Below are 24,025 nucleotides of genomic sequence, written 5' to 3'. Positions count from 1 at the left end.
AAGGAGGCTCTGGGGGTCTGAGCCTGGCCCCATTCCAGGCTGGGGGGACCCAGCTCCTGGGGAAGCCTGGGATGGGGGCAGGTCACAGGATCCAGCCCAGCTGTTGTGAGATTCCCTAGGCCCCGGGGAGGGGGAAGGGGGGCCCAGCAGGAAGGGGACGAGTGTTCAGCCTTGGGCATGGGGGGACCGTGTGACGGACAGCACCTGGCACTAAGTGGCAACTCAGGGCGCTGGCTGCACATCGGGGGCACCAGCCCTGCGGGAAACAGACATAGAGCAGGGACCAGCCATGTAATGTAACAGCAGCAGAGCTGGGGATAGAACCCAGGCATCCGGGCTCCCAGCCCCTTCCCTCCCCGCTCTAACCACTAGACACCCTCCCCACTATGCTCCTAGAGCCGGGCATAGAACCCAGGCATCCGGGCTCCCAGCCCCTTCCCTCCCCGCTCTAACCACTAGACACCCTCCCCACTATGCTCCTAGAGCCGGGGATAGGACCCAGGCATCCGGGCTCCCAGCCCTGTCTCTCCCCGCTCTAACCACTAGACACCCTCCCCACTATGCTCCTAGAGCCGGGGATAGAACCCAGGCGTCCGGGCTCCCAGCCCCGTCTCTCCCCGCTCTAACCACTAGACACCCTCCCCACTATGCTCCTAGAGCCGGGGATAGAACCCAGGTGTCCGGGCTCCCAGCCCCTTCCCGTCCCGCTCTAACCACTAGACACCCTCCCCACTATGCTCCTAGAGCTGGGGATAGAACCCAGGTGTCCGGGCTCCCAGCCCCTTCCCTTCCCGCTCTAACCACTAGACACCCTCCCACTATGCTCCTAGAGCCGGGGATAGAACCCAGGCGTCCGGGCTCCCAGCCCCTCCACTCTAACCATGACGGGGAGGGAACATGAGAAGTTGAGCTCAGCCTCGGCCCAGGGCATGGAGATGGGCCACGTCATGGGCTGGCGCGTGATGGGGCAGGTATGTGTCATGGGGGCTCAGTGGCCCCAGGCCATTGGTGGGGCATAACGTGGGGCTCTCGCTTGGGGGGGTGACACGGGGGCTCTGCTCGGTAGGGAGTGCTGGGGGTCGTGGGGTGGGAAGCCCCTGGCAGGTTCCCTGCTCAGGCTTGTCTAGCCCTGATAAACAGCCCCTTGGCCAGACACCAACCCCAGGGTGCACCAACCCTCCCCGCAGGGTGCACCAACCCCTCCTCCAGGGTGCATCAACCCCCCCCCCCGTGTGCACCAACTCCTCCTCCAGGATGCACCAACCCCCCTCTCCCCCTGGGGTGCACCAACCCCTCCTCCAGGGAGCACCAACCCCCCCCCCAGGTGCACCAACCCCTCCTCCAAGGAGCACCAACCCCGCCCCCCAGGGCGCACCAACCCCTCCTCCGGGGTGCACCAACCCCCCTCTCCCCCCGGGTGCACCAACCCCTCCTCCAGGGTGCCCCAACCCCCCCTCTCCCCCCGGGTGCACCAACCCCTCCTCCAGGGCGCACCAACCCCCCTCTCCCCCTGGGGTGCACCAATCCCTCCTCCAGGGAGCACCAACCCCTCCCCAGGGCGCACCAACCCCCTCCTCCCCCCTGGGTGCACCAACCCCTCCTCCAGGGAGCACTAGGCCCCCCTCCATGATCCATTGAGGCAGCTGTGCTGAGCAGGGGTTTGGCTGGGATGGACCCATGGGGGGGCTTGGTGGGCTCTATGTTACTTTGCAGCATCAGCAAGATCATTACTGGCCCCGTCTGGCTCCATCTGTGTGTCTGTCAAAGGGCCTTTCCTGCCCCCCCCCATGAGCCCAGCTGATGCTCCCACTGCCGGAGCGGGGGCCCTGTTGTCTTTGGGCCAGGCCGGGGGTCCCAGGACCCTGTCTGCTGGGGCCAGGTTTGTGGTGAGCCGGGGGGCGCTGGCTGGGGGGCACAGGCCCTGCAGCTCCTGGCCACAGCATGGGGAGGGGTCTCTGCAGCCCTGTGAGCCCCACCCAGGAGGGCAGGAGCCAGGCCTGTGGGGCGGAGGGCCAGCTCCCCGGGGCCCCTGTATGGCTCAGGATGCTCCGGCCAGCTGGGCTTCCCCTGGGCTTCCTGCCGCATGAGTGGCCGGGGAAGCGGAACTGCTGACCCCAGGCTGGGCCGGTGGGGAGAGCGGCAGGGCTCTGCCAGGCTGCTTCCTGCAGGTGGCTCCTGCCCTGGGGGGCTCCAGGCACCCCCGTCCCTCCCATCCCTGAGCCCCTCCCAGGGCCCCTGGCTGCTGCAGCTTGGAGCTGCCCAGGATGAGCTCAGGGAGCCGAGGAGTCATCTGCAAATGCTGCCCCCCACCCCGCTGCCCACCCCCACTCCCGGTCAGCAGTGAGCCCATGTGGGTGGACAGGGTGGGGGGCTGTGTGCACCTGGGTACCCGTCTGGGCAGGGGGCAGAGGGGCTGGGATCCCCAGCTCAGAAGGGCCCATTGTGATCGTCTGGTCTGACCCCCTGGATAGCACCACCCAGCACAATCCCCAGGCTCCTGAGTTGGCAGCTTCGTGTAAACCTTGTCTGCGAAGGGGGAGCCCCTGGGAATTGTTCAGTGATCAGTTACTCTCCCTCCCTGCTAAACATCAACCCCTTGTTGCCGGTCTGGATCTGTCTGACTTCAGCTGCCAGCCGGACGGGCCCAGTCCCAAACACTGTCCCCACGTAGGTACGCACAGCCTGGATCCAGGCATCCCCTACATCTCTTTGGAAGCTAAACAGACTGAGCTCCTTGAGTCTGTCACTATCAGGCAAGTTTTCTAATCCTTGAATCATTCTCGGGGCTGTTCTTGATGTGACGAAGCGGGACTGTTCTTAATGTTTCCTCTGAATAGTGTGGGGGTGCCTCAGTTTCCCCTATGCAGTTCTTAAGTATCTAGGTGGTGGGATAAGGGTGTATGATCATGGCAGAGCCCTAGAGGGCAGGTGTGGGCAGGGGTCTGGACACAGAGAATGGCCGACACCCTGTTTCCTGGCAACTGATGGCCTGGGCCCTTCCCCCTGCAAGGTGAGAGCTGAAGGGTTGGAGAACAAAGGAATCAGATGCCCTCATGGCCCGGGAAAGGGACAAAGCCCAGAGTAGGGGGGGGCTGGAGGGGGAGTCAGTTTGTGGCTGGCTGGGGACGAGGAGTGAAGTGCAGACGGGATTGTCTGGCTCACGGCCCCCAAAATGGACCCAGCTGAGGGGTCCTGTTCTCTGTACCTACAAGCTCTGTGTTAGACCATGTTCCTGTCGTCTAATAAACCTTCTGTGTTACTGGCTGGCTGAGAGTCACGTCTGACTGCGGAGTTGGGGGGGCAGGACCCTCTGGCTTCCTCAGGACCCCGCCTGGGCTGTGGGAAGTGCACGGAGGGGCAGAGGATGCTGGATGCTCCGAGGTCAGACCCAGGAAGGGGGAAGCGGGGGGAGCTGTGGGTCCTGCAGACAGGCTGCTCCCAGAGAGGAGACTCCCCCAGAGTAATCCAGTAATGGACCATACCATTGTTAGGATTCTTTTGTTTCTAATATACTTTAAAAAATTCCTTCTTGTTGTCCTTATCTCTGCTGGCTGTAGATTTTTCATTGTGTCCCTTTGCTTCCCTTATCGGTTTTCTACATGCCTAGCTTCTGATTAGAGAACAGGAGTACTTGTGGCACCTTAGAGACTAACAAATTTAAAAAATTCATGAAGTTGATTGATTTCCACTCCATAGGGCTAAATTCAGTGCCTTGAATAATGACAGGCTTCAGGTGCCACAAGTCCTCCTTTTCTTTTTGCAGATACAGACGAACACGGCTGCTACTCTGATTTATTCTCATTACTAGCAATTCCCCCCGCTCCTCCCCACTAACATAGATTGGCATTTTTTAACCAATATGGCCTTGTTCCTTGCATTTTGGGAATCTAGTAAAATGTTCTTAAACAATTCCTAATGATTATTCACACATATGATTGTGTGGGGGGGGGTATCGCTATGTGTGTGGGTATCCCTGTCTGTGAATCTGTGTGTGTGTATCTGTATGGTATGTGGGGGGAGGCGTGCGTATCTGTGTGTGTGTATCCATATGGTATGTGGGGGGAGGAGTGCGTATCTGTGTGTGTGTATCCATATGGTATGTGGGGGGAGGAGTGCGTATCTGTGTGTGTGTATCCATATGGTATGTGGGGGGAGGAGTGTGTATCTGGGGGGCAGGGGGCTGTGCAGGAATCTGCACACACTGCCTTGGTGGGGGGGGGGTGGCTCCAGGGCCCAGTGCCACACAGCTGTATATTTGCACTAACCCTAACCCCCACAGTGCTGCCCATGGGGCTGCCCAGCTTTGACTGGGCTGGAAGTGGGGACGTAGTTGGGGGCAGGGTCAGAGAGCCCCCCCCGGTCCCAGCCCCCCACTCAGCCAGGCACCCTGTGTGTGTGTGTGTTGGGGGGGACTCAGGAGCCTGGGGTCAGAGGTCACCAGTGCCATTGGCACCTCTCAGCTCGTCCCGGGCTGGGAACGGGACGGTGCCAGCCACACGCCAGGGCAGGGCTGCAGCCCTCGCTGCTGGGCCACAGTCCGCCCCAGGGCCGCACACCCCAGGCTGTCTAGGGCTGTCAAAGGACTGAATGGCAGGGGCCTGTATCCCAGCAGTGGCACGAGGTGTGGGGTGCTGTGGCAGAGCCGGGGGTGCCATGGCGGGGCTGGGGGGTGCCGTGGCAGGGCTGGGGGTGCCGTGGGCGGGCGGGGGGTGCCGTGGCGGGGGGTGGAGGTGCCGGGGCAAGGCTGGGGGTACCGTGGCAGAGGCTGGGGTGCCTTGGTGGGGATGGGGGTGCCAGGGCAAGGCTGGGGGTGCAGTGGCAGTGCCAGAGGTGCCATGGTGGGGCTGGGGGTGCCGTGGCAGGGCTGGGGGTGCAGTGGCAGAGCCAGGGGTGCCATGGTGGGGCTGTGGGCGCCAGGGCAAGGCTGGGGGTGCCGTGGGGGGCTGTGGGCGCCAGGGCAAGGCTGGGGGTGCCGTGGTGGGGCTGTGGGGCGCCAGGGCAAGGCTGGGGGGTGCCGTGGTGGGGCTGTGGGCGCCAGGGCAGAGGCCTGGGGTGCCATGGGGGGCTGTGGGCGCCAGGGCAAGGCTGGGGTGCCGTGGTGGGGCTGTGGGCGCCAGGGCAAGGCTGGGGGATGCCGTGGTGGGGCTGTGTGCGCCAGGGCAAGGCCTGGGGGTGCCCGGGGGGGGCTGTGGGGCGCCAGGGCAAGGCTGGGGGGTGCCGTGGTGGGGCTGTGGGCTCCAGTGGCAAGGCTTGGGTGCGTCCGTGGCGGGGCTGTGGGCGCCGGGCAAGGCTGGGGGCGCCGCGGCGGGGCTGGTGGCGCCAGGGCAAGGCTGGGTGGTGCCGTGGGGGGGCGGTGGGCGCCAGGGCAAGGCTGGGGGTGCCAGGTGGGGGGCTGTGGGCCGCCAGGGCAAGGCTGGGGGTGCCAAGTGGTGTGGCTGTGGGCGCCAGGGCAAGGCTGGGGGTGCCGTGGTGGGGCTGTGGGGAGGGGCCCAGGTGCAAGGCTGGGGCGTGCGGGGATGGTGGGCGCCAGGGCAAGGCTGGGGTGCTGTGGTGGGCTGTGGGCGCCAGGGCAAGCTGGGGTGCCTGGGGGATGTGGGCGCCAGGGCAAGGCTGGGTGCCGTGGTGGGGCTGTGGGCCCAGGGCAAGGCTGGGGGTGCCTGGTGGGCTGTGGGCGCCAGCAGGCTGGTGCCGTGGGATGTGGGCGCCAGGGCAGGCTGGGGTGCCGTGGTGGCTGTGGGCGCCAGGGCAAGGCTGGGGTGCCGTGGTGGGGCTGTGGGCGCCAGGGCAAGGCTGTGGGGTCCGTGTGGGGGATGTTGGCGCCAGGGCAAGGCTGGGTGCGTGGTGGCTGTGCGCGGCAAGGCTCCATGGGGGCTGTGGCGCCAGGGCAGCTGGGCCGTGTGGGCTGTGGGCCCAGGGCAAGGCTGGGTGCTGTGGTGGGGCTGTGGGCGCCAGGGCAAGCTGGGGTGCCGTGGGGATGTGGGCGCCAGGGCAAGGCTGGGGGGCCGTGGTGGGCTGTGGGCGCCAGGCAAGGCTGGGGTGCCGTGTGGGCTGTGGCGCCAGCAAGGCTGGGGTGCTGTGGGGGGCTCGCCAGGGCAAGGCTGGGGGCGCCGCGGCTGGGCTGGCCAGCGCCCGGCAGGGACCCCACTCAGTACGCTTGCCGTCCTGGCTGCTGCGCGGCCCCCTGGCCCCCTGCCCGCCTCTCTTGCTTTTTCCGTTTTGGTTTTTTCTCTCCCGTCCGTGTTGGCGTCGTCCGGGCCTAACGAGAAGCAGATGTGATTGCGGCCGGCGGGGAGGGGGCTGGGGGAGGGGGGAGCAGCTGGCTGCAGAAAAGCCCCTCGCAGGAGCCGCGGGAACACAGGGCCCAGGTGGCCCCGGGGGCGGGGGGCGCTGAGCCAGGCCAGGGCGGGGCAGGGCCTGGTGGCAGGAAGCGGGGGCTGGGCGGGGCTGGCAGCTGGGGGCGGCGGCGGAGAGGCCGGCCCCACGAGGGGGCAGCCCGGCTGGGGCGAGGTGTGGACGGCGCGGGAGCCATGAGCGGCTGAGCGGGACGGCCCGACGCATTCGTGCCCGCACGGCCATGGCGCGGCTCTGGGGCAGCCTCTGCTGCCTCCTGGCTGGGGTGGCCTGGCCACCAACTACCCGCCCCGCTACAGCCTCTACACCGGGGGGGCCACGCCGCTGAGCCAGGGCCCACCCCGCTGCCCAGGGGAGCCCGCAAGCCCAGCCCGGCGCCCGGGCCTCCAGCCGCCACAGGTAAGGGCCGCGCCGGGCAGGGGCAGGCAGGCGGGCGCGACTGGCAGCCGGGGGGCCCAGGCTGGCCCCCAGCTGAGAGCTGAGCCCGGGGGCGCCACTCTCTGGTGGCAGGGAGCTCTGTGACCTGCGCGTGAGGGTGGCTGAGGGCACCGAGGGGCACCCTGGGTACCCCATCGGGCCTTGGACAAGAGGTCCCATCACGGAGAGCGAGAAGGGCACTCGGGGGCTCCCCCCACCATGGAGACAAGGAGAGTCCCAGAGGTGCTGGGCTGGAGGGACACCCTGGGTCCCCCCAGGCAGGGGGACCAGTCCCCCTATGGCTCATTTGGCGGGTTCGGCCCAGCTGCCGCAGGAGTCAGCCGTGGCCGCGCGGCGCGTCTTGGGGGCCTCTGTCTGCAGCCCCTGGGCATGGTTCCGCCTCACTGGTGGTCTCAGTGGTCAAGGCCCTGTTCTGTGCCTCAGTTTCCCCAGGCCAAAATGGGGGAGTGACACTGACCTGGGACATGCGCAGATTCCAGTGTGTGAGGCACATGGAGAGCCTCAGACGGGGGCAGTGGGAGGGGTTGGCGGTGGCGGGGGTTGGGAGGTGGGGAGCCAGAGGGCACAGAGGTTTGGGGGCAGGGGGAAGGGGGTGCAGAGGGGAGTTGGGGGAGGGAGGTGGGGGAGCAGCGGGAGGGAGGAGTGGGTGGGTTGGGGAGCCAGGGGACACAGAGGAGTGGGGGCAGCAGGGGAGGATGGGGAGGGGGATTTGGGAGGGGTTGGGGGCTCGGGGGTGGGAGATGGGGGGCTCAGCTGTGCTATTTCCTCGCAGCGGGTGTGTGCCCAGGGCGTGGAAATACTCAGCACTGCGTGTGTCTGGTGAAGTGGGGGGGTGCTCTGGGGATGTGGCACCCAGCCGGGGCCCCCAGGGCTGCAGTGCCTTGACTGGGGTGCTGGGGGCTCTCGAGCAGACCAACTGGCCCCCGCCACACAGGCCAGGCCCATGCACCCCCGCTGGGCCCTGCTCGGGCTCCCGGGCAGCCTGGGGGGGACGATGGTGAAGCGCAGAGTGAGCCTGGCCTGGCCCCATGCCAGCCGCGAGCGAGAGGGGCCCAGGATTGCGGAGCCGCAGCCATATGGAGCATGTGCCCGTGGAGTGGAGCACTGCAAGGGGGCAGGGAGGCGCGGTGGGGGGACTGTGTCAAGGGGGACAGGGGGCACCGTTAGGCAGGGGGCAGTGTTGGGAGGACAGGGGGTGGCACTGATAGAGGGAGAGGGGCACTGTGGGGAGCAGGGGAGGCACTGTCAGAGGGGCAGGGGTCACTGTTGGGGCAGGGGAGGCACTGTTGGGGGTGGGGCACTGTCGGGGCCAGGGGGCATTGTGGGGCAGGGGGGCACCATTGGGGGGCAGGGCACTGTTGGGGGCAGAGGGTCATTGGCAGGGGCAGGGCATTGTCAGGGGGCGGGGGGCACTGTCGGGGGCAGGGGGCATTGTCGGGGGGCAGGGGAGGGGCACTCCCAGGCAAAGGGGCGGCTGCCTCTGGCCGTGGCTCAGTGTCTGCTGAGCTGGAGCCACATCAGCAGTGGGGCTGGTGCAGCTGCCCGGGGAGGGGACACGCGGCCTCGCTGGGCACCAGCCTGGGCACCGTGTTCCCAGCAAAAGGGACGTGCCAGCCGCAGCGGGCAGCCCCTGCCAGCCCCCCAGGAGCAGCCTCAGTCGGGCGGGGCAGAGCGGGACCCACCCCCCCCCAGCCAGGGGAGGGGGTGGGGCCAGCCAGACGCCCCAGGGGCTGGCAGGGGGATGGGGGTGCAGTGCCCGGTGCTCCTATGGGGAGCTTTGGGGCAGGAGCAGCTGGCGAGCCCCCAGCAAAGCTGAGACAGGAGGAGGGGTTGGGAGGGGCTTAGTGACCCACAGGACATGGACACCCCCCTTGTTCCCCAGCCTGGCCTGGCCCCATGGCTCTGCCTGGCCCGTTCGATGCCAGTGCCCTGCCAGAGGGGACTGGGCCAAGGGCAGCTCCACCCACGCCCCGGGGGCATCGCGGCCCCATGGGCTGCTCTCTGGGGCAGGGACGTCCCCACCCTGGAGACGCAGGGACCCCCAGCCAGGTCCGTGCCCCGCGCGGGGCCTGGCATTGCTCTGTATGACGCCCCATGGGGCCGGGCACCCCTGTGGAGAAGTCCCAGCTGCAGGGGGGCAGAGCCCCTGGGCCCTAGAGCAGGCAGCGGGCGCGGTTCAGCCCCACACTCGGGACAGGAAGGGACGCGGCTTGTGGCCCAGAGCAGGCGTTTGGGAGGAGGCTGGGAACCGGCCAGGCCGCCTGGAATACGCCAGGAGCGACAGCCGGCTGGGAGTGCAGAGAGCCCCCTCTGAGTCCCCCCCATAGCACAGCCCCCCACAGCCCACCCCCTCAGCCCCCCTCCCTGCAGCTGAGCCCCCCCACCTGCCCCAGCCTCCCCCCCGAGCCCCCCTCCCTGCAGCAGAGCCCCCATCCCACCCCCCTTGAGCCCCCCCAGCACAGCCCCCCAGCCTCCCCCCCGAGCCCCTCTCCTGCAGCACAGCCCCCTCCACCCTGCCCCCCCCGGTCCCCCTCCCTGCAGCAGAGCCCCCCCCAGCCTGCCCCCCTTGAGCCCCCCAGCACAGTCCCCCAGCCCACCTTCCTTGAGTCCCTGCTCCCTGCAGCAGAGCCCCCAGCCTGCCCCCCTGGGCCACCCTCCCTGCAGCAGAGCCCCTCCCATCCCGCCCCCCTTGAGCCCCCCCACAGCACAGTCCCTCAGCCTGCCCCCCTGAACCCCTTTCCCTGCAGCAGAGCCCTCCCAGCCCACCCCCCTGCAGCAGAGCCCCCCACAGCACAGCCCCCCAGCCTGCCCCCCCTAGACCCCCCTCCCTCTAGCAGAGCCCCCCCCCGACCTCCCTGAGCCCCCCCACAGCACAGCCCCCCAGCCTGCCCACCCTGAGCCCCCCTCCCTGCAGCAGAGCTCCGCAGCCCACCCCCCTGAGCCCCCCTCCCTGCAGCACAGCCCCCCAGCCTGCCCCCGCGGTTCTCCCACAGCATGGTGGGGGGGCTACACTCCCAGAGCTATGCGGGGGACAGGCAGGTTCCCCCTGTTTTCATAGCAGCCTGGGCCCATGGGGCAGCTCCATGTTTCCCCCCACTCATGCCCCCCACAATCTGGCCCAGGCCCCCCAGCCCCAGCCCGGGGCTCAGGGACATGCTGCAGCTGGGCTGGTGCAGAGAGCTGGTGGCTGCAGGCTGGGCCTCGCTGGCCCTGGGCAGCTCAGAGCCCGGCTGGGCTGCAGGGAGCAAGGGGAAGGGCTCAGGGGAGACCCTGGGCTGGGAGCGGGGATTACCTGGGAAAGGGCTGGGCCCCGTCGAACCCACAAGGAGATGGGGCTGGCTGGGGCGGGGGTGTCCCTGAACCAATAGGGTCTCAGCTGCACTGGAGGGTGCCCCATGGGAATCAGTTCATGGGCCCCTGGCAGAGCCGCCCAAACGCCACCTGCTGCCAGGGCTAGACCTGCCCCAGCCTCCCAGCCAGTGGGGTCCCCGCTGTAATAGCCCCAGTGGGGCAGACAGTCCTGCAGCCACCCCACTGAGCAGTGGGGGGCCTGGCAGCCACCCTCCCAGTGGAGTCGACTCGGGGCTGGAGAGGCTGGGTGTGGGGGCAGAATTGACCTTTGCCCAGGTTCCTGGGAGGCTCGGCGGGGGGCCCTGGCATGTCCTGTCCCCCAAGCCACAAACTTGGCCCTCCCCTGAGTCACCCAGCTCGTGACCCTGCTGGTTCCCCCTCTGTGATCAAAGGGGCTGGCTGCTGCCAGGGGCACCGGACAGGGCAGAGATCAAAAGGAGTGGGGGGGAGCCCCTTTAACAGGCTCATTGTCCCATTAGCAGTGAGCTGTGACCGGCTGCTCCCAGCGGGGCGGGCCCTTGCGGAAGGGGGCTCGCTGCACCAGGCCGGGGGGTAGGGGGCTCGCTGCACCAGGCTGGGGTAGGGGGCTCGCTGCACCAGGCTGGGGGTAGGGGGCTCGCTGCACCAGGCCGGGGGCTCGCTGCAGCAGGCCGGGGGCTCGCTGCCCAGGCTGGGGGGTAGGGGGCTCGCTGCACCAGGCCGGGGGGTAGGAGGCTTGCTGCACCAGGCTGGGGGGGAAGGACTCACTGCACCAGGCTGGGGAATGGGGGGGTCACTGCACCAGGGCAAGGGGTGGGGGGCTCACTGCACGTGGGGGGCAGGGGAGGCGCCTTGTGCCTGCTGACCGGACACTCACTCCTGCTGCAGGAACTGGTGCACCTACGTGGTGACGCGCACGGCGAGCTGCATGGTGGAGGACGGCGTGGACACCTTCGTCAAACCCGACTACCAGCCCTGCGGGTGGGGGCAGCTCCAGTGCCCGCGCATTGTGACGTGAGTGTGGGGGCAAGAAACCCGGGGGCTGCGGGTTGGGAGTGAGGGGCACTGGCAGGGCTGGGGTAGCAGGGGGCTGTGGGTCGGGGGTGAGGGGCACTGGCAGGGCTGGCTAGTAGGGGGCTGCGGGTCGGGAACCAGCGGGGCGCTGTGTGCGTAGCCCCTGTGCCTGGCTCTGTCCTGGCCAAGATATAGATGTTCTGGGCTGGGCCTTGTGCGGCAATGTGAGGAGAGGGAGCCTCATGATACCTGGGCTGGGGGCAGGAGCTGCCCCCGGACAGAAGCACAGTGACCTCTGAGTGCAGTGGGGGCTGGCAGGAGATGGGAGGACTGACCCTGGGAAGGGAAAGGAGAGGGGTCCTGGGAGTGGGGGTGTGAAATCCCAGGGGTGGGAGAGGTGTGGGGTTTGGTGCATTGCTGGTGCCTGGCTGCGGGGCGGGGGAGCTGGGGTCATGGTCTCCATGGAGGGAACGAGGCCTGGCGGCCTGGCATCGCCCAGCCCCTGGGGGCAGGGGGCAGAGCAGGGACCCAGAGACAGCAGCTGCAGATGGAGCTTGCTGGCCCCATCCAGCGCCCCAAGGGAAGGTACAGGGCGCCCCCTAGTGGGAAAGTCTGGGAACTGTTCTAGAGACAGCAGCCCTGGCCCGGTCCCAGAGGTACCAGAACCTGCCCTATTTCCATGGCTCCAATTTGCCCCTGTCACAGCCCCACAGGGTTGGCCTCTGGGAGGAGCCCTCTGTGACGGTGCTGCCCATGGGAGCCAGCTGGATCACGGTGAACTGCAAACAGAACAGGGCGGACGAACCCCAAACACTGGTGGATATTCCACTCCTTAGATTTACCCAGCCAGCCCAAACCAGCTTCTATAGCACCTCCCTGGGTACTCAGACATCCAAATAACGCAGTGCCCTTAAAGTGCCCAGCCGCAGGCCTCCATCTAGACACACGTCAAACATAGGATGCTAAATTCTGAAATCTTATTTCATCATAGAAAAGAAAAGGTTCTCCTGACCCCAAAGGACCAAGCCCCAGATCCAGGTCAAATGATAACTCAGATCTTACCCCAAATACACGTTTAGAGTCATTCTTATTAACTAAACTAAAATGTATTAAAAAAGAAAAGAGGGAGAGTTGGTTGAAAGATCAATACACGGACAGACTTGAGTTCAATCCTTGACGTTCAGATACAGAGCAGAGCTGAGCTTGCAGTTGCCAAAAGTCCTTCTAGAAATAGTCCCTGGGTTACAGTCCAATGTCCATGTTCAGGGTGACTCCAGTCCGTGACTGGGGATCTCAATCCTTACGGCTCACGGTTTCCCTCTCTTGAAACCCAAAGCAGATCTGAGATGAAGAAGGATCGTGTCCCAGGGTATTTATACATTTCCAGCAGCCTCTTGGCCTGAGAAAACAATCGGCTTAACTTTCCTTCTCCCAAACATCCTGGCAATTAGCACAGGGTAATTTATCCATTAACAGTTCAGATACCGGTTACCACAACCTTCAAGGAGACATGTAGACAATATACTATTTCACTCAAGTGTCTTCCTAAATGTTAATAATCCTTTTTTGATCTTTGAACCAAAGTATAGCCATAGACAAGACTTGTTTGCTGACATCACAAGGCCTGAGCAAACAGCTCCCCTTCTCTCTCTACCAATGCCGCTGCATTTCACGGCTCTGTTCATTGACAGATCCTCCTAACCAGTCTTTACAGTCCGGCCCTGGCTCAGGTCAGTCTGGGAGTTCATTAACTCTTTCTGGCCCTGTCACCTTTCCATGAGCTATTATATTACACTGATAACGTCACACCCTCCCATGGGCCAGGTCCCCCAGGGATCTCACCCTTCGTCCAGGGTGAGCCCTGCAGCCTCCCTATGTATGGGCACCAGTGTGCCCGCTGCTGGGGTCCTGTGTCCAGGCCTCGTGCCCACAGATCAAGGAGGGTCTGGAAAGAGCCCGGAGAACAATCAGAGGGTTAGAAAACCTGGCTGAGAATGAGCGACTCCAGGAGAAGCCGGTCAGCCCCGCACTGCCAAGGAACCGGCAGTGTCACCAGGCAGCCGCAGACACAAAACCAAGACAGAGCAGGGCTGTGTTCAATGTAAACTCCCAAACAAATCCAGGGAAAGTTAGAAAAAGATTTGCCAGGGTGAGGGAACCGGTTCTGGGCTTGTGTCATTGAAAGGAAACTGGTTAAAAGCAGCATTTTCCCAAAGCGTTGTGTTCAGAGCCTCCCTTCCCGAGGGCTCACGCTGCTGCAGCTCTGCCTAGGGTTGTCCAGCATCCGGGTTTTGACCAGAACACGGGGTCAAAACGGGACTCTGGCGGCTCTGGTCAGCACTGCTGACCAGCCTGTTAAAAGTCCGGTTGGCGCAGGGCTGGCAGGCTCCCAACCCGCTCTGCGCGGCTCCCGGAAGTGGCCGGCATTTTCCCACACCTGAACTCCCTGCCCTAGCCCTGAGCCCCCTCCTGCACCCCAAACCCCTCATCCCTGGCCCCACCCCGGAGCCCGCACTCCCAGCCGGAGCTCTCATCTCCCGCCCTCACCCCAACGCCCTGCCCTAGCCCGGTGAAAATGAGTGAGTGAGCAAGGGTGGGGGAGAGCGAGTGACGGAGGGAGCGGGGATGGAGTGAGCGGGGGGGCATGGCCTTGGAGAAGTGGCTCGTGGATGGGGCAGGGCACAGGGAGGGGCAAGTGTGTTCAGTTTTCTGTGATTAGAAAGTTGGCAACCCTACCTCTGCTGGACTTATGTTCTCAAAGGGAAGGTTCAGGGGGGGACTTGACCCCAGGCTGTAAGAACCTACGTGGGAACAAATATTTCACCATGGGCTCATAGGGTTGCCAACTGTCTAATCCCACAAACCCAAACACCCTTGCCCCACCCCCTTCCCCAAGGCCCCGCCCCTGCCCAACCTTTTCTCCGAGGCCCCATCCCACTCACTCCATTCCCCCTCCCTCCGTCACTCGGTCTCCCTCACCCTCACTCACTTTCACTGGTCTGGGGTTTGGGGTGCGGGCTCTGGGAGGGAGTTTGGGTGCGGGAGGGGGCTCTGGGCTGAGATGCAGGATTGTGTGAGTGCGGGTTGTGGGCTCCGGGAGGGAGTTTGGGTGCAGGAGGGCCTAGGGCAGGGCTGTTGGGGTGCAAGAGGGGGGAGGGGTGTGGCTCCTGATGGACGGTGCTTACCTTGGGTGACTCCTGGAAGTGACCGGCATGTCCGGCGGTGGCTCCTAGGCTCAGGGGCGGCCAGGTGGCTCTGCGTGCCCCCCCCTGCCGGCCACTCCCGCATCTCCCACTGACTGTGGTTCCCCGTTCCTGGCCAGTGGGAACTGCGGATCAGCGCTTGGGGCGGGGCAGCACGCGGAGACCCCCTGGCCCTGTCTTTGCCTAGGAGCTGCTGCCGGACATGCCAGTCACTTCCTGGGAGCGGCATGGAGCCAGGTAAGTAGGGGGCCTGCCTTAGCCCCACTGCACTGCCGGACTTTTAGCAGCCTCAAATCTCTCGGTTTGGCTTCAGCAGCCTCTGGAGATGGAGCCTGACTCCGGGAGACTCCCAGCCAAACTGGGAGGGTGGAGACCCTATAGGGCAGGCGTGGCCAACCTGAGCCTGAGAAGGAGCCAGAATTCCCAATACGTTGCCAAAGAGCCACAGTATACATCAGCAGCCCCCAGCTGCTCCCCTTCTCCAGCCCCCAGCATTTCCCCCTCCTCCCCATGCCTCCCGCCTGCCATGATCAGCTGTTTTGCACGCAGGAGGCTCTGGGGGAGGTGAGGGCACAATCGCTCAGGGGAGGGGGCAGGAAGGGGTGAGTGGGGGCAGGGCCTGGGGCAGAGCCAGGGTTGAGCAGTGAGCACCCCCCGGCACACTGGAAAGTTGGCGCCTGTCGTTCAGCCCTGGAGTCGGGCCTGTACAAGGAACCACATAGTAACCTCTGAAGAGCCACATGCTCCCTGGCTAAGGGCTCATCAGGCTGGCAGAGGAAAGTTGGACAAGAGCCAGTGGCAAGAAGCTGACACTGCACCAATTCTGACCGGAAAAAGGTGTCAATTATTAACAGCGAGAGTCATTAACCTTGGGAGCAATGCACGCCAGCTGGATTCTCCCTCACCGGCTCGTTATTAATCCAGATCGGCTGTTTCTCTCCCAGCTCTGCTCTGGGGACAGTCCTGGGCCCTGCGATGCTGGGGTCAGACCACCCATCACGCTGGGCCCTTCTGGCCTGGGGATCTATGAAGTAGTGCAGGGCAGTGCTGGTGTCTCACCTGCTATTATTGCTTTCTTATAGAAGCACACGGGATCTTTTTCAGAGGAAAAGGCAATACGCTGCGTTTATTGAAAATACAACAGTTAGCATACGCATTGAATCACACACTCACAGGTCCTGCAGATGGTCTTATATTTACCAGTCTGTCGTAACTCAGTCAATCTAATGGCCAGTTAGACTGAGCGCGAGTGTGGAGCTGGGGCTCTGTCGGTCGCGATCCGATGCTCCGAGGTTTTGCAGGACTGAACTCAGAGTCTTATGGCAAAACACCCCAGCTTTATACTTGTAAATTCCCACTTTAGTCTGGATTTTGCAATGTCATTCTGTAATCTTTAGTCCTTAAGTGGTGTTAATTGTGGGGTTTTCAGCTGTTCTCGCTTATTTGTTGTCTTGCCTTCAGGGTGGTTGTCTCACCTCTGAGGTCGTCAATGCTGCTAATTCATTTAGCATCAGCTACAATGGATGTTTTCTGATTGTTTCTCCAAGTTTCTCACTTCTTCTTGACCATCTGGACATTTGTGAGGCTTCCTCCTCCCTACCCATGCACACATCCTTCACTCACACCAAACGATTTTACAGAGAATTTCAGACAGGATAACATTTTTAAAAGGTTATATGGTTACTAAAGGGATTACAAAAGAACCTTATGCAACTTCATTTGCAGTGCAGACAAGAAAAAACCCTTATATATGAAAACTTCTCCTAAAACAAAGGTGACCAGACTCAGCCATAAGGACCATTCTGGTCTGTTCCTGCCTTAACATCAGTTCAGACACAGGCAGCCTGTCCGAGATGTTTTTCCCGACGACCCAGGGTCGTTCCTTCCTGCTGTCCAGTCAGGGTTGCCGGCAGAATACAATCAATCATATCATACAACAATACACTGAATACATCACATGATCATCCTTAGCCTTCAGTCTAAGTTATACAAAATACAAACATAAAACCCTACACTACACTATTAGCACAGGCAGGGTGGCGCCCCCCGGTGGCAGCGCCGGTGTCTGACCCGCTTTTCCTCGCCCTGCAGTTACCGCAGTTCCTGAGGCCCCGCTATAAGGTGGCCTATAAGACCGTGTCACATGGAGTGGAAATGCTGCCATGCTACTCGGGTGACGACTGCCTGGAGCCCAGCCCCGGCCCTTCTCTCACACCACCGCCCAGCCCCAAGCCCGGCCGCCACACTCTCTGGATTTGGGAACCCCTGAGCGGCCTGGGCGGAGAAGGTACCAGTAGCTTGGGGATGGGGGGGAGCCAGGTTTGTGCAGGGAGAGGTGAGGTGGGGGGAGCTGGGAAGGGGATGAGGCCCAGAGAGGGAAGGTGTGGGGGAGCCTGGTTGGGGGCAGAGTTGCAGAGTCTCTCGGCTGCCCCTACTCCCTAGCGCCCCCTCCTTTTGCCCTCCAGACCGTGCTGGCCTTGACCTCCACTCCCAGCACACAACGCTCCCTCTTGCCTGAGTGCCAGGCTCCGTCGCATGCTGGGACCCCCCATCTCCATGGGATACAGCTGAGAGCGGCCGGTGGCCGCCCGCGGCAACTGCCCCCCCGAAGGGAAAAGCCTTGGCCCCTCTTGGGGGCCAGGACAAGGGACCCACAGCCTCACCTCAGCCAGGGTGGTGGCCAGGGCCTTGGCCGGCTGCGGGGAGCCTGGCTCAGTGTGCTCCGCTCTGCAGGCTGGGGGCAGGGTGGGGAGGGCTGCCCGGGGCCGTGCCGGCTCGGGAGAGCCCCTCTCAGTGTGCTGCTCTGCAGGCTGGGGGGCAGGGTGGGGAGGGCTGCCCGGGGCCGTGCCGGCTCGGGAGAGCCCCTCTCAGTGCGCTCTGCTCTGCAGGCCGGGGAGAGGCGGAGAAGGTGAAGCAGCTGGAGGAGAAGGTGCAGAGTCTGAGCAAGCAGCTGCAGGACCTCCAGGCCACCACGGAGAAGCTGCTGCAGGAGGGGCACCAGGCAGTGGAGCTGTCGCTCAACAGGAAGCCGCCAGCCGACGCGGCCGCCCAGCCCGAGATGAAGGAGACCCTCAACGAAATCCAGAGGCATCTGCAGCGCCTGGACAACCGCATCTCCAGCCATGACGCTGAGCTGACCAACCTCAGCAACGGGCAGGGGCCGGGGGCCCCGCCAGGAGGGGCCCTGCTCCTGCAGGAGGTGGAGCGGCGGGTGCAGGAGTCCTGCGCCACCTGCCTGGCGGGCAGTGAGGGCCTGCGGCGGCTGCAGGCTGAGGACCGCGAGCGCATGCGGGGCCTGGAGAAACTGATCAGCTCTGTGGACCAGCGCAACCGGGAGGCAGTGGAGAGCATCCAGCGGCACGTGAGCGGCCTGGCAGGGCGCCTGCCCAAGGACTGCTGCTCCCAGCTGGATGAGCTGCACGGCAGGGTGGGTGACCTGGAGCGGGGGCTGGACCGCGTCTCTGGCTCCTTCGCCATCCTCAATGGGCGCCTGGACCACGAGCTGGCTAGTCTGGAGCCGGCGGGGGCGGGGCAGGCGCTGGAGGGCCGGCTGGTGGAGATGGAGGGGCGTCTGAATGCCACCCAGCGCCGCCTGGAGGAGCACCAGGCCCAGCAGCTGCCCCACCTGCATGACCACCTGGCGGGGGAGCTGAGCAGGCGGCTCAGTGGGGCCGAGGGGGAGCTCGCCAACATGGCCAGCCAGCTGAGCGGCTTCCAGGCCCACGTGCAGCAGGCCCTGGCCAACCTGAGCCACGACGTGGAGACGCTGAAGGACAGCGTGGCTCAGAGTGTGGCTACGGTGACGGAGCAGCAGGGCCCGGGTGTGGGGTGCAGCCAGCCCTGCCCCACGCCCCAGGCCCCCTCCCTGGGCAGCCAGGACTCGCAGATCAGCGACATCCTCAGTGAGCTGGAGCGCCAGGTGCAGGATAATGACGTGCAGCTGCGGAGCCTGAGCTCCAGCCTGCACCAGGTCAGCAGCTCCAGGGACGAGCTGGCTGACTCCGTGCGGGCCCTGCAGGCCGAGGGGAAGAAGCTGTGGGAGCTGGTGGGGGCGAACGGGGAGTCGCTAGGGCGCCTGACAGCCGAGATCGACAAGCTGGAGAGCCAGCTGTTGGGCGCAGGGGGCAGCGCCACCGACCCTAGCGCCAAGGACCTGGCGCTCTACTTCAACCGCACGGGGGCACGGCTGGGCCAGCTGGAGGCCGAGCTGAGGGGGCTGAGCGGCACGGTGCAGGCTGAGCAGCACAGCTGCAGCCAGGCCTGCACCGCCCTGCAGGAGGAGGTGGGCCGGCTGCGCGGGGAGGTGGCGGCCTGCACTGGCGCTTGCCCGCTGCTGCCCAGGAAGCCGGAGCAGGGCCGGGAGCCCGTGGAGGCCCACAAGCCCCTGGACGGCTTCAGCGTCTTCGGGGGCACATCGGCCGTGGACCTGAAGTCGCTGCAGGGCGAGCTGTCCGAGGTGATCCTGAGCTTCAGCTCCCTGAACGACACACTGCGTGGGCTGCAGAGCACCGTGGACAAGCACCAGACCGACCTCCACGAGCTGGGCTCCACCAAGGACCGCATCATCGCCGAGATCAACAAGGTGCAGGCTGAGGCCACAGAGCGCACGGCCGAGAGCGAGGAGCGGCTGGAGGGGGTGACGCGCCAGCTGCACCAGCTGGGGGGCACGCTGCGGAGCGAGGCCGGGGAGTGCCGGCGTGCGGCCGGCGGCCTGGAGCAGCGGCTGGCCAAGCTGGAGGGTGTCTGCGAGCGGCTGGACGCCGTCTCCGGCAGCCTGCGCAAGGTCAAGGAGGGCTAAGCAAGCACATGACGGGGCTGTGGGGCTGCCTGCAGGAGGTGAACAGCACCCTGCGCACCCACGGCGGCCTGCTCGACAAGCTGCAGGATGCCCACCTGGGCACCATCCACCCCCGCCTGGGCACCCTCAACGCATCCCTGCTGCGCCTGCAGGGCGAGGTGCAAAACCTCACGCGCCTGGACCTGGCAGGTACGGCCCCCGGGCACCGCTGCGTATGGGGGGCAGGGCATCGGGGGGCAGGGCCCCTGGGCACCACTGGGTATGGGGGAAGGGCATCGGGGGGCAGAGCCCCCGGGCACCACTGGGTATGGGGGGCAGCGCATCAGGGGACAGGGCCCCCGGGCACCGCTGGGTATGGGGGGCAGCGCATCGGGGAACAGGGCCCATGGGCACCACTGGGTATGGGGAGCAGCGCATCGGAGGGCAGGGCCCGTGGGCACCACTGGGTATGGGGGGCAGCGTATCGGGGGGCAGGGCCCCTGGGCACCGCTAGGTATGGGGGGCAGCGCATTGGGGGACAGGGCCCGTGGGCACCACTGGGTATGGGGGGCAGGGTGTCAGGGGGCAGGGCACCAGGGGGGCAGGGCCCCCAGGCACCGCTGGGTATGGGGGGGCAGGAAACCGTGATGGGGCAAGAGACGAGGCACCATGTGGGGAGCTGGGACAGCACAGGGATGAGGATTGGCCATGGCTCCGATTGCCCCTAGGTGGGGACTGGCTAGTTCGGGGGGGTGGGTTGGGGTGGGATCCAGGGCTCCAATCTTGGGGTGGAGGACGCTCAGGTGGATGGGGGTGGAGGCTCCTACTGGCCCAGGGGGGCAGCTCTAACTCTCTGGGTTCTGTTGCAGGACCCCCCGGCCCACCTGGACCCGAAGGCCCCATGGGAAGATCAGGTCCCTCAGGGCCAGCAGGGCCCTCAGGCAAGGATGGAGAACAAGGCCCGTGGGACCCCAGGTGAGACAGCCCTGCCCCACGGGGAGGGGAGTGGCTGGGTCCATCGCAGGGTCATGGCACAAACTCAGCCGCTGCCCACGGCTGCCCCTCCGCTCCCTCCCCACCCCCCAGGTCCCACGGCTCTGGCTACAGCCACAGCGTCATGCGGGTGCCACACGGCCTGACACCTGCCCGCCCCAGGCGCCCACCCGCCTGCGCCACCAAGGGACCAGCCTGAGACCCAAGGAAACCCGGCCTGGCACAGCTGATTTCGATGGGGGGCCAGGGGAGGCAGTGCCCCAATGGCCCCCAGCAATGGGCCTAGCTCCTAGGGGGTCACAGAGCCTGAGCCAGGGCTGCCCGCTGCCCTGGGGCCTGTGGCCCCCGCTCTCCATAGAGGAGAACCCAGCCCAGGCCAGGCGGTACCCGGGGACCAGAGCCTGGCCATGAGCCAACTGCTCTGCCACCCCGGGGGCCCCTTTCCTGGGTGCTCACCCTATATCCCCCGCCCCGGTGCAGGCACAGCTCCCCCCACTCTGCTACCCCTTCACTGCACAGCTCCCCCCGCCCAGCTGCCCCCACCCCACTGCACAGCTCCCCCCGCCCTGCTGCCCCCGCCACACTTCACAGCTCCCCCACTCCTACCCCTTCACTGCACAGCTCCCCCCACCCTGCTACCCCCACTCCACTTCACAGCTCCCCCCACCTGCTACCCCTTCACTGCACAGCTCCCCCCGCCCTGCTACCCCGCCCCACTTCACAGCTCCCCCACCCTGCTACCCCTTCACTGCACAGCTCCCCCCGCCCTGCTGCCCCCTGCCCCACTGCACAGCTCCCTCCTCCCTGCTACCTCTCTGCCCCACTGCACAGCCCCCCACCCTGCTACCCCGCCCCACTTCACAGCTCCCCCCACCCTGCTACCCCTTCACTGCACAGCTCCCCCGCCCTGCTGCCCCCCTGTCCCACTGCACAGCTCCCTCCTCCCTGCTACCCCTCTGCCCACAGCACAGTTCCCCACACCCTGCTACACTGCACAGCTCCCCCTCCCTGCTACCCCTCTGCCCCACTGCACAGCTCCCCCCACCCGGCGACCCCAGCCCCACAGCACAGCTCTGCCCCACTGCACAGCTCCCCCCGCCCTGCTCCCCTGCCCCACTTCACAGCTCCCCCGCCTTGCTAACCCCACCCCACTGCACAGCCCCCCTGCCCTGCTACCCTTCACTGCACAGCTCCCCCCACCCTGCGACCGCCCCTGGCCCTGCTGAGCCCCAGCACCCTGCGCTCACGTCTTGTCTCCTCTCTCTTCTCTTCCAGGGCTCCCTGGCGAGCAAGGTGAGGATGGCTGTGGGGAGGGACGGGGGGGTGGGCCAGGGGATGGGGGACTTGCCCTGCAGCCAGGTCTGCCCTACGCCCCCAGGGAGCTGGCCCCGAGCATGGGCAGCGGGGCTTGGCCTCTTGGCGCTAGGACAGGGCCAGCCTGGCTTGGGGGGGGGGGGATGCGGGTGGGCATGGAGCTGCCCCTAGTGCAGGGGGAGGGGGCAGTGGAGGAGCTGGGCACATTTTGGGATGGGGCCCTGGGTGCAGGGGGTGCGGAGAGCCAGGCGTGTGGTGGGATGGGGGCCCCTGGGGGCGGTGGGAAGCTGGGGGTGGGATAGGGGCCCTTGGGTGGGGGACAGGGAGAGCCGGGGTCTGACGGGCTGGGGGCCCTCGGCATGGCAGGGAGGTGGGGGTGGGCTGGGGGCCCAGGGCACGGGGGGATGGGTGAAGAGCTGGAGGTGGGCTGGGGGACCCGGGTACGGGGGGCAGGGAGAGCCGGGGGTGTGATGGGCTGAGGGTCCCAGGCATGGGGGGATGGGCGAGGAGCTGTGGGGGACACAGAGCTGCCTGGGAGCAGGGAGGAGGCTGGGAACGGGGGGTCCTACGGGCACCATGCCGACCCCGTCTCTCTGTGCCAGGCCCGGTGGGCGAGGCGGCCATAGTGCCCAGAGTCGCCTTCTCGGCTGCGCTGACATCCCGGCACGTGGAGCCCGGAACCGTCCCCTTCGACAGGCTGCTGGTGAATGACGGGGATGCCTACGACCCCTACTCCGGTGAGCAGCGCCCCACGGCCAGCCCCACAGCGGGAGCTCCCCATAGCCAGCCCCCCACAACACCTCGTACCCAACTGGTGTGGGTGGAGCTAGAGGGCATGGGGCTGCCGCGCTGGTTTGGGGCAGGAACTGGCTTCCTGCTTGTCAGCAGTGACTGTTCACGTCACCCCCAAGCCAGGGGGCCTCCCCTCGGGCTCAGGAGGGGGGGAGCAGCAGGGGGCTGGGCGGGGGGTGGACTTTAGGGTTGCTGGCAGAGCTGGGGCGGGGGGGGAGCCCAGGGCTGGGAGTGGAGCTTCAGGGGCCCTGGCTGAGCTTGGGGGGGATCCCAGGGCTGGGCTAGTAGGGGGCTTTGGGGTGGGATTGGGGCACCGGCAGAGCTGTGGTGGGGAGCTCAGGGCTGTGGTAGCAGTGGGCTGTGTGGAGGGATTGGGGCACTGGCAGAGCTGTGTGGGGAGCCGGGGGCAGGGCTGGCAGGGGCTCATCGCATGCTCAGCCCCCCAAGCCCAGGGGCAGCGCCCTGGGCGATGGGACCCCTGGGGGGACGCTCCTGCCCCACTGACGGGCTGCCCCCTCCAGGTGTCTTCACTGTGCCCGTGTCCGGGCGGTACTTCATCAGCGCCGTGCTGACGGGGCACCGGAACGAGAAGGTCGAGGCCGTGCTGTCGCGCTCCAACCAGGGCATCGCCCGCAGCGACTCGGGCGGCTACCAGCCCGAGGGCCTGGAGAACAAGCCGGTGGCCGAGAACCAGCCCAGCACGGGCTCCCTGGGCGTCTTCAACCTGCTGCTGCAGCTGGAGGCCGGCGAGACGCTCTGCGTGGACCTGGTGACGGGCCAGCTGGCCCACTCCTCCGACGAGCCGCTCACCGTCTTCAGCGGGGTGCTGCTGTACCCCAGCCCGGGGGACGAGGCCGGCTAGTCCCTACCCCACTGTGACGCTGCCCCTGGGCACGGGGGGGGCCCAGCTGCATCCTGGGCCCGGCCCCGCAGCACCCTCGCCCTAGGGGGGTGCAAAGGCTGTGCCCCATCAGAGCCGGGGGCAGGGGGATCCCCCACCGCAGTTGGCCTGGCTTCTCCGGGGAGCTGCAGGAGACGTGGCCCCTGGGCATGGGGGGGAGGGGAGCCCAGGCTGGCAGCCCCCCCCTCCCCGAGCAGGGCAGCCTTGCCCTGAATGAGCTGGAGGGCTCCTGCCGCCCAGGCCCTGCCTTGAGCGGCCCCCAGGTCCCTCACTGCTCCCAGCTATCCCCCCACCCAGCTGAGGGGCCCAGGGGGCTCGTGGCCAGGGCTCCCCAGGGGCCAGCCACGGACACGTCTCCTGCAGGCCGGCTGGCTGCTGCGGGGGGCTCCAGGGACGCTCCAGGCTGTGATCCCTGCAGGGATGCCCAAGGCCCGGGGTGGGGATCCCCCTCCCCTGAAGCCAGGCCCCTCCCCGACCCACATCGACTGGCACCTCCCTGTTATTTATCATCCTGTCGCACCCATTCCTACCCTGCTGCCCGCCCTGAGGGGCACCCCCTGCCACGCCCCTGCTACACAGCTCCTGCTCACCACCTCAGCCCCTCTCCACCCCTGGGCAGACCCCAGCCACTCCCACGCCAGGGCCCTGGGGCACGCAGGACTGGGGGGCGCCAGGCCCCGACCCCGCACAGATGGCACCAGAGAAAAGCCAGCGGGCAGCAGTGCCCGCTGAGGGAGCCGTGTGAGGGAGGGTCCCGTGGATGGCTCTGCGGGCAGTGGTGCCCTACCCTGGCACCGGCCAGCTCTGCTCAGGCATCTATTTCATGTATTAATAAAGAAAAGTCACTGTGTTTTGTACCCTGGGGCCCCGCCTCATGTCTCAGCCTGGCTGCCCACCCCCAGCCACCCTGGT

General features: G+C 66.0%; 1 protein-coding gene across 1 annotated transcript; it reads left to right on the top strand.

Annotated features, from left to right (window-relative positions):
- Window positions 1-6,449: 6,449 nt before the first annotated feature.
- EMILIN1 (elastin microfibril interfacer 1) lies at window positions 6,450-23,970 on the top strand. The gene is given in 12 exon segments (XM_043509946.1): window positions 6,450-6,623; window positions 6,626-6,689; window positions 6,691-6,750; window positions 11,008-11,133; window positions 15,594-15,603; window positions 16,437-16,623; window positions 17,225-19,129; window positions 19,132-19,323; window positions 19,983-20,085; window positions 21,377-21,399; window positions 22,023-22,157; window positions 22,734-23,970. Coding segments are annotated over 12 exon segments (3,195 nt in total). The 5' UTR covers window positions 6,450-6,574; the 3' UTR covers window positions 23,075-23,970.
- Window positions 23,971-24,025: the final 55 nt, after the last annotated feature.

Source organism: Dermochelys coriacea, chromosome 3 (genome assembly GCF_009764565.3).
Source record: "Dermochelys coriacea isolate rDerCor1 chromosome 3, rDerCor1.pri.v4, whole genome shotgun sequence".
Taxonomy (NCBI): domain Eukaryota; kingdom Metazoa; phylum Chordata; order Testudines; family Dermochelyidae; genus Dermochelys; species Dermochelys coriacea.
This window is presented reverse-complemented; position numbering and strand designations above follow the sequence as displayed.